Here is a 13764-nt window from a genome sequence, read left to right as displayed (position 1 = left end):
TATTTCATTATCGATTCCAATGGAAGTTCATTATTGAGTAGATTTAAAATCCACACTAGCTAGAACCATCCCACAGAGATGCCCTAGCAACAATACATAAAACACAATAATGTCAAACAGACAACAGTCAAAATGTCCATTGTGTCCTCGTCCTCACCTCTATGCCACACTTAGCCATGAGGAAACACAGACTTCAGACGATCTCCATGAGAGGATGGTCCCAGAGTAGATGATGAGACTTCTCTCCTTCTCTCTTGTACTGTGACTCTCTCCAGTTCCACCTCTGGGAGTGGTCAGGAGCTGGCTTCCTGGATCTAGGAAGGAGAAGAAGAAGTGGAATAGAGATACTACGTAAGTGTGCAGAAAATGAACGATATTTTACCAGTTGAGGCATGTAGTTTACTATTTTGTTTTTATTTAGTGAAAGGTTAATCTATAACCAACAAACCTGTATGGGAGTGTTTGCAGCAAATAAGTCAGGAAACCACCAGCCATGATCAGCCCCAGTAATGCTTTTATCATCAATGATCGGCTGTAAGTGGGAGGCCTTTGATAGTCTGGGGGGGGGGGGAAAAAAATAAATTATCAGACAAAGATAAAAGTGAAAATCAATGAATGACCTGACAAAATAATAAATTTAGATGCCAAATAGATTTTACTCACAGGAGCAGTAGTTACACTCTTGTCGGTGATGTAAACAGTTGCTCTTGCACACCGCATAAAAAACGGCTGAAATCTTTGAGAGAAAAAAAGTTGTTTGTGGTTAGGTCAGTCAGTGAAATAAAACAAATTTGTTCTATAGGAAATTAAACTTACCACCAATAGCATTTCACATGGAGGCAGCTGCCATACATCCAGTTCAAAATCACATTCAATGATTCTATCTCCTGAAACGTGAATTGAAGGGAAGAAATCATGACACGGTAATAAGCTATAACTCAGAGTAAACACGTATAAAGTCGTAGACTACGCATATTTCATGCAAGCTTGAGTGTTGTTGACACAGATACCTACCCTGATGACATGCTTGATGTTGTTGACCACCAAATACCTACCCTGATGACATGCTGTGAGTGTTGTTGACACAAGATACCTACCCTGATGACATGCTGGTGAGTTTGTTGACCACAGATACCTACCCTGAGACATGCTGTGAGTGTTGTGACCACATACCTACCTCCATGACATGCTTGATTGTTGTTACCACAGATACCTACCCTGATGACATGCCTGTGAAGTGTGTTGACCACAGATACCTACCCTCGACTATGACATGCTTGGGAGTTGTTGACCACAATGAACCTACCCTATACATGACTTGGAGGGTTGAACCACAATACCTTACCCTCATACATGCTTGGGAGGGTTGTTGATCACATGAACCTACCCCATGACATGCTGGAGTTGTTGACCACAGATACCTACCTGATGACATGCTGTGAGTGTTGTTGACCACAGATACCTACCCTCATGACATGCTGTGAGTGTTGAGTGTTCTTGATGGATATCTGGTATTCCTCAGAGAACTCAGCTGTATTAAAACCCACTGTGATGATCAGTCTCTCTCCTCCATCCACTGCCACAGTCCAGGACAACTGGGGATACCAAAGACTGCCTGGAATGATGCAACATACTCAGTGTTGTTGTAGATATATACAAGCCCTTGATTACTTTCTGTATGAACTATTACCTGACTGTAATTGTGAGCCTTACCGTTTTCCAAACACACCTTGGCTGCTTTTATGCTTGGATCCTTGCATCCTGATCATGATAACATACAGATATACATTTTAATACACATTCAGAAGTTTAACCTAATCACTTTTCCAATCGAATTCCATGTCTGCATCACCTGGGACTGTAAAGATTTTGTCAAGACTGTAATTCCCCAGGTCTGGTTTTGGTAAGTTGTAGATCGAAACAGAATACTTGTATTCAGGGTCCACCACAACTCTGTCCAAGGAAAATGTCCACTAAAAGAAAGTCAAGTAAATAGATATCAGTCTAACAAAGCAGAAGGTTATTTTCATATCTGACTATTAATTTCAACCGTTCAGGAAACCTCCATCACTTAGATTCACATCCAGTATCATTGTTTTACCGGGTTCCAGTTCGTCATCATGTTGTGGATTTTGTTATGGAAGATGTATTGGACACATATGCTTTGATTACTGTCCTCTTCAGTGACGTGCACCTCGGTACCACGGATGCCGCCTACACCTCCTGTTGATTAGATCGAGGAAGAAGAAGATGATGACATTATAGTTGGAGCGGTTAGAGGACAGGGTCTGCCACAACGCAGTGCAGCGCACCAGGAACAGATTAGGGATGAAATGCCTTGCACAACGGCACAACTTCAGAAGCAAGCATCTAGTTTTCCTTGCTTATCAAATAATATGAACCGCTGTGTACATTACCATTGATCTGAAGGCTCCAGCTCAGAGAGACCACGGGCAGCAGATCACCACTCTCCCCTCTCCTCACAAACACATGCTGCTGTGAACCTGAGTGCCACACTGGACCGTTAGGCGCCTGGTGTCTGGGTTMAATCCAGCCCTCATCTGAACAGTTATCTGGCAGATTCAATAGATGGTATGACAATGAATGATCTGTATTAACAGTGTTTGTCATCATTGAACATATTGAAATGTATTGAACAAAATACTGTACATGTTAACAATATATATGTTCAACTGCACATGTCATGATTTACCATTTCACTATGCCTTTTTTATAATACAGAGATCCCCTTGGGTTTTTCCAACTTTGTACCCTGTCTTTACAACAATCAAGACGAGATATTTCCCCCATAGTCAGATGACACTTACTAATTTGAACGCTGCATTGAAGATCCTGAAAAACAAAAATAAAAAAAMATATACTATGCAATAGGCTATTACAACAAATACAATGAAGTGAGCGGAAGATAACGGATCCTAGGCGGTCTTGTCAGGCGGTCCGATTGAGAAGCATAAAGAGTCAGATCAGGTGCAAAYTTGTGGTATTTATTTCCAGGTGCAGAAGGTGAGCTGGATACGTGGATATTTAAAAAAAAACATTGACGAATACTGGCATATAAACYTAGAATTGCTAAATAACAAACAGCCTAATACTCCCCTGAATAGAGTACCACAGTACCAGTCATAATACCCATAAAACCTAGAGATCAAAGAAGGAAATGGTTCCAATTGTTTTCCACCATTCATTTTAGAAACGCTTAAAATAAGGGCTGTGTTTCGTGTAGGCTTATCCTGGCGTGACGCTTTGATAACCGTGTAAATCTCTCTAGGACAAGGGGACTTTTATCAATATATTCACCTGTATTWWCCCCACAAAAATTAAATGCTAATTATCTGCTAATGTGGCTATCATAAAGAACTACAAATACCATGATGATCTGGAGGAGACTGCCGAATTGAGGCAAAATTAGGAATCTCTGGATTAACTATCTAATGTTAGCTAAATTTAGTAATTAATAAATTGGCTACATTTTCTTTAAATTGACAATTCTATGAATTGTTTTGTGCAAGTTTTAAATTGACACAATACCTGTTAGCAAAGGTGTCAGCTAGAGATGACATGCAGGAGCTTGCAGGGATTTGATGATGTCTACTTTGATGCTAGTTAGCATTTTCGGATCTGAGAGAAAATAGAGCTGAATATATTGATAAGAGTCACCTTGTCCGAGAGATTTACATGGTTATCAAAACGTCACGTCACGGTAAACCTATACAAAAAAACAGCCCTTATTTTGTGTTTCTAAAATCCCCCATGGGAAATATTGATGGTGGAAAAAAGATTGGAACCATTTCTCTGTTTGACCACTAGGTTTTATGGGTATTATGACACCACCACTGTGGAGCTCTATAAGCAACCTGAACAGATGAAAAACCTAACCCTTAAAACTGGTATAATCCAAAATTCACCTAAACAGGTATTTCTTCGATGACATTATCTTATTATACAATCAATACTCTCAATGTATTCGCCTATACATTTCAACATCTCAGAACATAATAACATCACATAAACATTAAATTAATAAAGATTAGGAAAAAACCCTCAGTGGCTATGAAAATAGAACATCCAAATTCCTGAGCGCCTGCTGGATAAATATGTGACGTGACTGGCGTGCGCTCTCCTTATCAGTCCATAGGCGTGTACTCACCACAATTCGCTTCTGAGCACAGATCAATTGAAAAATTAATTAGTAATTTAACTTCCTTCTCGCGTGTGATATTTTATATAGAAACTTGGGACATGTCTACTATTAGCAGGCATACGCTTGAAACATGAACAAACAAAAAACATTTGCAAAGTGTGTTTGTCTGTATTGCGCCAAATTAGTAAAATACAATGGAGTGGAATGTGTCACGTGACGGGCGCTCTCCAGTGGGCATAGTCACAGTGTGTTTTGATCATTTGCGATCCATTTTTACAGTTAATTACAGTAAAGAACAACTGTGTTGGTTAAAACATACCGGTTGTGTGCAGTTCAGGGGTGGCCATTCCAGAATCCTGAGAGTTGACGTCCGAGTCAGTCCAAAGATGATCACCCAAACGCAGTACAGGTCCATTCTCCTCGAGAAATGTTCTGCAGGATAACATGTATTGGAGATGTGTTGTGATGGTACAATGTGAAGCCTTCAATTCTGAGAATGAAATACAGGTAGTTTAGGCTTGAACAAGGAAATGCTTTGAGGTAAATGTACTGTCTCTGGTGAATTTGTACTGATAAACATCATAATTTGCAGGAAATGACAAATTAGGTTGTTTTCTTATCAAACATCAACCACTAGAGTGAAGATGTCTTTGCCCTGTCTAGTCAGTATCCTGTACCAAGTATTCTAGATTGGTTTTGGTATATTTGGATCATATGGATATTAGCCAATCTATGCCTTTCTGACTGTATATAGTCCAATTTCTACACTATAGAAAAATACAATGTTTGGAATTTGAAACCTCTTAGTATTCATAAAAATACATCCAATAACTCATATATAAAAATGAACGTGTTGATTACTGTATATTTAACTGTAGTCTAGTCCTACTACTCCTAATCCAGAGAATACACCATTACTCATCAACGCCAAGTGGGAATGTGTTGGAATGTTCTCTCAGCCGAATCCCCAAAGGATCTGTATACATTCTCAACCTCAATCACAGGCTCAACACTGTGATCTACAAACACGTTGCCGGCTTATCTACACTGAACCCCAAATATCCCAGCGTCAGTTGTTTCATTATCGGGCTTAAATCCTAAAGATTGACCTGTGACCAGGGATTGTGTGTGTTCAGTCCTGGCTCTTCTTACAGCTGTTTCTGTACTGTTCACTGACAGCGAGCTAAGAGCTCTGTCCCAAATGGCATCCTATTCCCTACATAACTTTTTACCAGCGCCCATAGTGAACTCTGTAGGGAAGAAGGTGCTATTTGGGATGTAGACAAAGCTCTAGTCAGATCAATTTACATAACACTATGGCAGATTGACTAGCCTGGTCCTAGATCTGTTTGTGCTGAGTTGCCAACTCCTATGTCTGCTATGGCCGAATAAGTTAGCAAGACGGCACAAACAGATCTGGGACCAGGCTAAAGATTGACACCTGCCCTCTAGCTGCTATTTGGTACCATTACATAGATCAGGGCTGGGCAACCCTGTCCCTGAAGTGCCGCAGGTCCTGCAGGATTCTGTTCCAACTAGGCACCACACCTGACCAACTGAGCTAATTGATCAGTTCAGCGATTGCCTAAATTCAACACACCCGGTCTTTCAGGTCAGTTAAAATAAAAAAGATGAAGTGTCTGTGACGCTCCAGAACCAGGGTTGCCTACCTCTGACAGAAGAAGGTGTAGTAGTGCGTGAGCACTGAGCATTGTATCAAATCAAATGGACACTCCAATCTAGTTTAGACAGACACCATCATGATATTTGTTTATTTTTGATCCAAAATCGTTAATGTAAAAATAGATGTGACAGTAGTGTTTTGTTACAGCCAGAAAGGAACAGTGGCGGTGCTGATCTTTATAACAGTGTTTGGTGTGAAGCTCTATGTACTGGTATTTCACATAAGGATTACCTGRGTTGAAAGACATAGAGCCACTTTAATTGTATTCTATTACACTGCATCTCTGTTTACAGTATGATACAAGCCAATCATCCCTGTGTGAAGCACTCATGACCCTGAGCAATGATTTCTAGCTAGACCTTGTGCCTAAGAATCTATCTTGCTAGTGAAACTGGCATCAGCTGATGGTTCCATGTTTATGGTCTTACAGAAGGTGGTCTTAGATATCAGACTGTTCTGCCGGGTTTGTTAGAATTGTTTTTTTTTCAGAAGTAGTTTCATAGTACTGTGTATGTGTGTGTGTGTGTGTGTGTGTGTGTGTGTGTGTGTGTGTGTGTGTGTGTGTGTGTGTGTGTGTGTGTGTGTGTGTGTGTGTGTGTCAACACAGGTGTGTGCAACGTGCGTAACTGTGTGTGTAACTGAGTGTATGCTCACGTGTGTGAACTGTTTACAGCTTTTATATGTACATCATCTGGGAACGGATGTGTACTAGGTTGGGGAACAAAGAGTGATGCATTCTATTAAATGTTAAATGTCAGGACTAGGAGAGGCGTTGCAGGGGGTCTATTTTAGTGAGCCATTCACATGAGGCTTTCAATCCATAAATCTATCATCTCAAATCATAAAATACTTTTTCCTCTCCTCTGTCCTCTGACACTCCTCTCACTCTCTCTGATTGTCCTCACCTTGAAGGTAAGTTTGATACAATAATCAAGTGATAAAATGACGCAAAATTAAATGGGTATTGTGTAAAGTTATGTAAGTAAATCAGATTTACATTAAAAAGGGTCACTTAACGGTAAAACCTCTGACATTGCAAGATACAGTAGAAGGAAGAACGGAGCCCAGCCGTAGCTCCTGCATAGTAACGTTGAGAAAGCAGTGCAGTTGGCTGGGTGTGTTTCAGGCTCTCTCTACACACTGTATAAATGTGCTGAGGCCGGTGGAGCAGCCTTTGTTTTAATGTCGGGGATTAGTGAAGATTGCATATCATTGTGACCAGCTGTGACACGGATACTACTGCTGCTGTTCGTATTTACGTCATGGAATCTGTGTTATGCCACTACTTTTGCTGTATGTGTGTCTTAGTCAGGGCAATCGTCCGATTGTGTGTGACTTATTTTGTCCCTCTCTGGGCCAACACCATGAATGACTGACTGATTTTATTTTTACCTTTATTTAACTAGGCAAGTCAGTTAAGAACAAATTCTTATTTACAATGACGGCCTACTGGGGAACAGTGTGTTAACTGCCTTGTTCAGGGGCAGAACGACTGATTTTTACCTTGTCAGCTTTCGGTTACTGGCCCAACGCTCTAACCACTAGGCTACCTGTCGCCCCAAAGAGAAAAACATGTAACCTGAAGCTTATACACACCCCAATTGCCAAAAGTCTGATGGCAGGTTACAACCACTTCACAGCTTGAATCCTCTTTAGTGGTCAAGAYTCTGGGGTCAAAGGCCATTCTTCCTCTACTAGTTTACCTTGACTTGAGCACACTGTCAGTCATTGACAGGCTTACATCATAGGCTGCATATTTTGCATTTAGGTTTCATTATACTGTCATGCTCTGGTATAGAACCTGTAATTCTCATGTCTCATTCTATCTACACTCTTAGAAAAAGTGGTCCTATCTAGAACCTAAAACGTTTCATCAGCTGTCCCCATAGGATAACTCCTTGAAGAACCCTTTTTGGTTCCAGGTAGAACCCTTTTGGGTTCGATGTAGAACCCTTTCCACAGAGGGCTCTACATGAAACCCAAAAGGGTTCTTTCTACCTGMAACCAAAAGGGTTATACCTGGAACCAAAAAGGGTTCTGATATGGGGACAGCCAAATAACCCTTTTTAAACATTTWTTCTAAGAGTGTAGGGTAAGGAAAAATAGCAGATAATGTTTTTTTTCATCCAAGATTTRTTCACTGCGTCAGCCATGTATTGTAAGGTTCTCTCTGCTATATTTCAACACAATCCGCCATGTGTAACAGGGAAGTTAAAAGGAGAGTCACATTAAATCTGTTTCCTACCAGAGACAGAAAGAAACAGAAGAAAGAGAGAGATGGGAAAACAGCTAGATCATCCTCAGTGTCCTGCCAAAACCTCTTTCCTGTCAGGTCTTCTATCGACAGGCCTTCTATTGCCAGTCCTTTGACTGGCATAACCAAGGCCACAGCTGCTACTTGGCATCTATCTGGGCCAAAGGAAAGCACGGGAGAAATGTGCTATACAAATATAGCCAGACAGGAGCTCTCATACAACCTTAGCCATAACAAAGYGAAGTATTATCCCATGGTGTAAGCACATTAACATTTTGTCCCCATCAAGTCCTATGGGACAACCCGGCCTAACTGTAATCATTAAATGATCTGTGGGAGATTACTGTATCAGCATAAATGTTCCATAAAGCTTGTAACGTTTGTTTGAATCGGTTCCTCAGGTAACCTGACCAACAGCAGCCATGTCTGAAGGGTGAGTAGTGACTTTAACCTCTCTTGATCCAAAACTTGGTCAAAATGTATGTTATGTACAGTCAATTAATTGCTCTTGTCTTATTGTTGTTTTACCAATGGTGGAAAAAGACCGGTGAGTACTTTGTTCTTTATCCACATCAACACATCTAAAGCAGTTGCTTATATACAGAGGTCACTGGTGTATATATTGTCTATAGTGAAAATGTTTTGTCTCTTTCAGAAAAAGCCAAAGTATTCGGCAACACGCCGGCTGCTCCTAAAGGTAAGTTTCACTCTCAGGCCTCGCTGTGTTGATGACGGTAGTAGGTCGATGGCAGAATCCACAGAAACAAGGAGGCCTTAGTTATCTGCATGTACCCCTACAATATGGATACACATTGAATCCTGAGTCTCTCCAGGTCTTCAGTCATGCACCTGCCCTTTGAATCCCTAGGTTGTCCCTTTATTTCGACTGCCTGGCTGCTTATTGGTCCTTTGAGCCGGATATGGACAACCGCTATTTGGGGTCAACCGCTAATTTAGAACGGGAACAACCACTTTTGGGGACAACCACTAATTTAGAATGGGAACAAATGCTCAGTTACCCTTACACACACTTAGAAAACAGTGGAAAGGGTTCTACATGGAATCAAAAAGGGTTCTACCTGGGTTCTACCTGCAACCAAAAAGGAACAGCCAAAGTACTATTTAAGGTTCTAGATAGAACCTTTTTCCTGAGAGTGCAGCTATACCTTTTATTGAGAATGAATTCTAATACATGATAAACAGTGTTAACTTCAATTGAAAAGAGATGTTTACCTGTATACCAAATGCCACATTAAAAGCGATTAACTGTTGGTGTAAAACACAAATCTGTGTCATTCTGTGAGAAGGAAAATTGGCAGGGGTTAACTGCTGGTGTTGTCTTTCCTCAGACCAAACTGCTGAAAAAGGCAGGGATAATGCTGGTGGCTGAGGTTGCGGACAAGAAACGTGAAAGAGAGAGCGCTCTGAATGAGAGAGCCCCACCCCTCAAACTGTCTGGCCTGTCTGTGCAGGAGCTACAGGTAGGCCTTCATATATCTATAATACTTCATTTATCTCTAATACTTAATATATCTATAATACACCATGTATACTATAAAATATATTCCAGTATATCCATGCATATTAGGAGGTGGTTATAGAGGCAGAGAATCCTCCATAAAAATATTTTACTCAACAAATCTGCTAATATAAAATTGATAGAATTCTCTATACACTGTAAATTCTTTCTTTTGCAAATGATTGGCTAAATATTTTAAATAATCTGTAATTTCAATAATATCGTTATCTGTAATGTGTTGTTGGTTGTCTTTTCTACATGATATCATATTCTTGCAGGACCTTTGTAAAGACCTACACAAAAAGATTGATATCGTAGATGAGGCACGATATGACATGGAAATCAAAGTGGGGAAAAATGATTTAGAGGTATGCTAAGTTCTCTGTTATTGTGTTTGATATATTCACCCAACCATAAACCTGTCCACAATGATGACTCATCTTCTAGAATGTATCTTACAGTAATTAAATTATTACATTCCTAGCTATATTAAATAAAAAACTGTGAGAGTGTACACCKCTGTCTTGTGCCTCCATGCGAAGGAAAGTATTCCTAATAATTAACAGCAATAGCAATTGACTGATAGGACACATGCTAGATAAGATAAGATTGTACTTTATTAATCCCTTTTAAGGGAGATCTGATCTGATTGCACCAGCCATACACAACACCAATAAATACACAACAAAAATAACAGACACTAAAAAGCAGAACATCATCAACGCTGTCCACAGATTAAGACGCTGACCCAGAAGATCGATGAGATTAAGGGATCGAAGAAGCCTACTCTGAAGAGGGTGAAAAAGTCTGCCGCCGACGCCTTGTCGGGAGCCGTGGCCGACACTGGCAAAATGAAGGCTGACTTCACATCCGGCCTCAAGAAAGTCAAGAAGGAAGAGGAGAAGGTTTGTTTGTTTTTAGACAACAATGAGATCTATGGTTGTCCCAAATGGCACCCTAATCCCTATATAGTGCTCACTGGTAAAAAGTAGTGCACTATATAGGGAATAGGGGTCAAAAGTAGTGCACTATATAGAGAATAGGGGTCAAAAGTAGTGTACTATATATGGAATAGGGTGCCATTTGGGATGCACACATAATCTTCCAAGGGTCCATGAAAACAGAAATCTGATAGTATTTTTTAATCAAACCTAATGATATGATATCTGGTCTCCTCAGAAAGAAGAGGTGACTGACTGGCGTAAGAATGTGGATGCCATGTCTGGCATGGAGGGCAGAAAGAAGCTGTTTGATGCTGGAAAATAAGCAGGTATTGATTATGATTAGCAACATTAGCTAAATTACACTTTAGGACATGTGTCAAACTAATTCCCCGGAAGGCCGAGTGTCTGCGGGTTTTCACTCCTCCCTTGTACTTGACTGAATTAAGGTCACTAATTAGTAAATAGCTCCCCTTACCTGGTTGCCTAGGTCTTAATTGAAAGGAAAAACTTGCAGACACTAGGTCCTCCATGGAATGAGTTTCACACCACTGCTTTAGGACAATGGAAAGAGTCTTTTGCATTTATGATATATTGTCAAGGAGTGCTAATCTCGATTCTAATATTATTGCAGGGTCATGTTGTACCACCATTAAGAGAGAAGTATGCCAAGACTGTAAGAACCCACAAAGAAGAGAGAGAGGAGGTCAGTTCTAGATGAGATGTGAATTTCATGTTGTGATATGAAATMAATTTTATAAAGAATCATGTCAACCATGTCAATTTTACGTGTGTGTCCCCTGTTTAATGTGATATGAGAGTTTGCTAGTTCACAGGGAATATTGTTGATATTATATATTGTAGATATGTTATAGATAGTTGTGTTATAAATTATGTGTTGATAGAATCAGTTATTTATGATGTATTGGTAGTATCCCTTATGTAAAAACCACATGATTTCAAGTGGAAAATCACATGATTTCACATGTGAAATTTCGACGTTTTGCACATGTAAAAGTTTATTGTGAAACAATGTGGTTTTGGAACACTTCACATGTGAGGATATTTCACATTAAATTTCACTTGGATTTTCACAATATCAAATTATATTTCACATGTGAACCAATGTGGTTTTGGAACACGATCACATGTGATTATATTTCACATGAAGTTTCACGTGGATTCAAATGTTCACTTGTGTATATTTTTCACATGAGATTTCACAGGTGATGATGCCCTGCGTACAATAATTTGTCACAAAATAGTTGCAGTGTTTTCAACTTAAGTATTTGACACACATGATTATATTGTGCATGTTTATTTCAGTGGAGGGGAGGACGGCTCATAATAATGTCTGGAACGGAGCGAATGGAATGGCATCAAACACATGGAAACCATGTGTTTGATGTTGTTACCTTTCCACCTATTCTGCTCCAGCCATTAACACATGCCCATCCTCCCCAAGTATGGTGCCACCAACCTCCTGTATGTTTATTTAMACAGTAATTATTATTCAACATGTCCTCAKCTTCCTGCCATGCCAKCATGTCTGTGTCAATGACTGATTTCACCTGTATTCCTACACTTTGGACTGTGTCAATGACTTTGAAGTTAATCTTAGCTTTGTATAATACACTCAAGAAAATCTATTATATTTATCATAGTGATTCATCAACATCAGACAATTATACAGAAAACCCTCAAATTGCTGAAATAAGTAAACTAAATCAATGATGAGAGAATAGTCAGATGAAATGATAACTAAAATAGCAGTGCAGATGGCACTCTTTTACTAAGTGCAGAGATGTATTATAGGTGCTGAATGTGTAGGCGATTTCTGAGAATGGTACAGACTTTGTGGCGCAGCAGAAAGGTCAGCGTACCCCAATTCCCAGTTGGGGTCATATTGAAAAGTCTACTAAGTGATCATGTAAAATGTAATCATTTTTCTATTGATGAAAGGTTTTTGCACTATTTTAGCTGAACAGCGTACCATTTACCATAAACCCCCCCCTACCATTTCATTACTTCTCTAACAAAAAAAAAGTGAAAGGTGCAGTTTCACATGTGAAACCATATATATTACATTTAGAGTTCATAATTTAACACCAGCTTTTCACATGTGAGGAGAATAACATTTTGTGAAATTTGCAGATTCACATGTGAAATTTGCAGTTCCATATATGAAAAACTTTCACATGTGAAAATGAAATTCAGCATGTTGAAATTTGCATCCTCATGTTGTCACATTTATTTCACTTGAGATCATCTTTTCACATGTGTAGTTTCATGTTATCACATTTACTTCACATGTGATCACATGTGAAATTCATGTGTTTTTCCGTAAGGGATTGTAGTTCTGTAGGTGGATGCATAACTGTCAATATCATCTGAATAGATATTTCAGGTCAGAGCCAGGAATGTGATGATATTAACTGTACAGTATCTGAAAAGTTGTACATTTTCAGTTGATTTAGAAAAATAAAAAAAGATAATCGCTATTGAGAGAGTGAAGCCAGGTTATTTTGATGTACAGACTTGGTGTAGCCTACATTAAATTTGACTGAATGTACAGAATTGGTGTACACACTGCTACATTTGACTGAATGGTTTAAAAGTTATTTATTTATTTGATATGAATGTAAATGCCACTCCACTATTTAATAAATAGAGCTTGATAGTTTTGCAGTCTGGTGTCTCACAGACTGATATCCTGTTGAGGAGAGACTGATTGCATCACTTCTTCTTTTTATAAGAAACATTAATGTGTTGAAAATCCCAAAATGTTTGCATAGTCAACTTCCACACAGCCCTGACACACACACTTTTCCCACCAGGCATGCCACCAGGGGTCTTTTCACAGTCTCCAAATCCAGAACTAATTTAAGAAAGCATCTACAGTATTACATAGAGCCATTATTGCATGCAACTCTGTTACATCTCATATTGCTCTAATAAACAGCAAACCTGGTTTAACAAAAATAGATAAAGCAACAACTCACGGCACAATGCCTCTCCCCTATTTGACCTAGATAGTTTGTGTGTATGTACTGATAGACTACGCATGCCTTTTTTAATGTATGTAGTTCTGTCCTTGAGCTGTTCTATGGAACGCCGTTTGGGTCTTTGCGTGTCAAAAACGATACACGTCAAATAACACTGTGATGCTCAAACAAGCTTTTCATTTGACACATCAAATAACAC

At 39.4% G+C, this 13764-nt stretch overlaps 2 protein-coding genes and 1 long non-coding RNA gene across 4 annotated transcripts; 1 reads left to right on the top strand and 2 right to left on the bottom strand.

Moving 5' to 3' along the window:
* Positions 1-461: 461 nt before the first annotated feature.
* On the bottom strand, positions 462-734 carry LOC111962774 (uncharacterized). The gene is made up of 2 exons (XR_002877133.2): positions 664-734; positions 462-557 (listed from the first exon to the last, which is right to left on the bottom strand). It is a non-coding gene; the product is annotated as an uncharacterized lncRNA (long non-coding RNA).
* A 95-nt stretch (positions 735-829) lies between these two features.
* LOC111962773 (interleukin-17 receptor A-like) lies at positions 830-4683 on the bottom strand. Its single transcript, XM_023986085.2, has 9 exons — positions 4482-4683; positions 2829-2853; positions 2418-2573; positions 2102-2223; positions 1853-1973; positions 1714-1761; positions 1426-1615; positions 1178-1218; positions 830-843 (listed from the first exon to the last, which is right to left on the bottom strand). The coding sequence occupies exons 1-9, from the start codon at positions 4575-4577 to the stop codon at positions 830-832; spliced, it is 813 nt and encodes a 270-aa protein (XP_023841853.2). The 5' UTR covers positions 4578-4683.
* Positions 4684-6681: 1998 nt separating this feature from the next.
* On the top strand, positions 6682-13243 carry LOC111962769 (troponin I, cardiac muscle). 2 transcript variants are annotated; one of them, XM_070443230.1, is made up of 8 exons: positions 6682-6758; positions 8502-8537; positions 8756-8797; positions 9450-9581; positions 9898-9987; positions 10354-10524; positions 10799-10889; positions 11195-13243. In XM_070443230.1, the coding sequence occupies exons 4-7, from the start codon at positions 9477-9479 to the stop codon at positions 10883-10885; spliced, it is 453 nt and encodes a 150-aa protein (XP_070299331.1). In that variant the 5' UTR covers positions 6682-6758; positions 8502-8537; positions 8756-8797; positions 9450-9476; the 3' UTR covers positions 10886-10889; positions 11195-13243. The 2 variants fall into 2 exon arrangements, with proteins under 2 accessions (XP_070299331.1, XP_023841848.2); XM_023986080.2 differs by lacking the exons at positions 6682-6758; positions 8502-8537 and having other exon boundaries at positions 8738-8797.
* Positions 13244-13764: the final 521 nt, after the last annotated feature.

This window comes from Salvelinus sp. IW2-2015, linkage group LG4q.1:29, assembly GCF_002910315.2.
Source record: "Salvelinus sp. IW2-2015 linkage group LG4q.1:29, ASM291031v2, whole genome shotgun sequence".
NCBI lineage: Eukaryota > Metazoa > Chordata > Actinopteri > Salmoniformes > Salmonidae > Salvelinus > Salvelinus sp. IW2-2015.
This window is presented reverse-complemented; position numbering and strand designations above follow the sequence as displayed.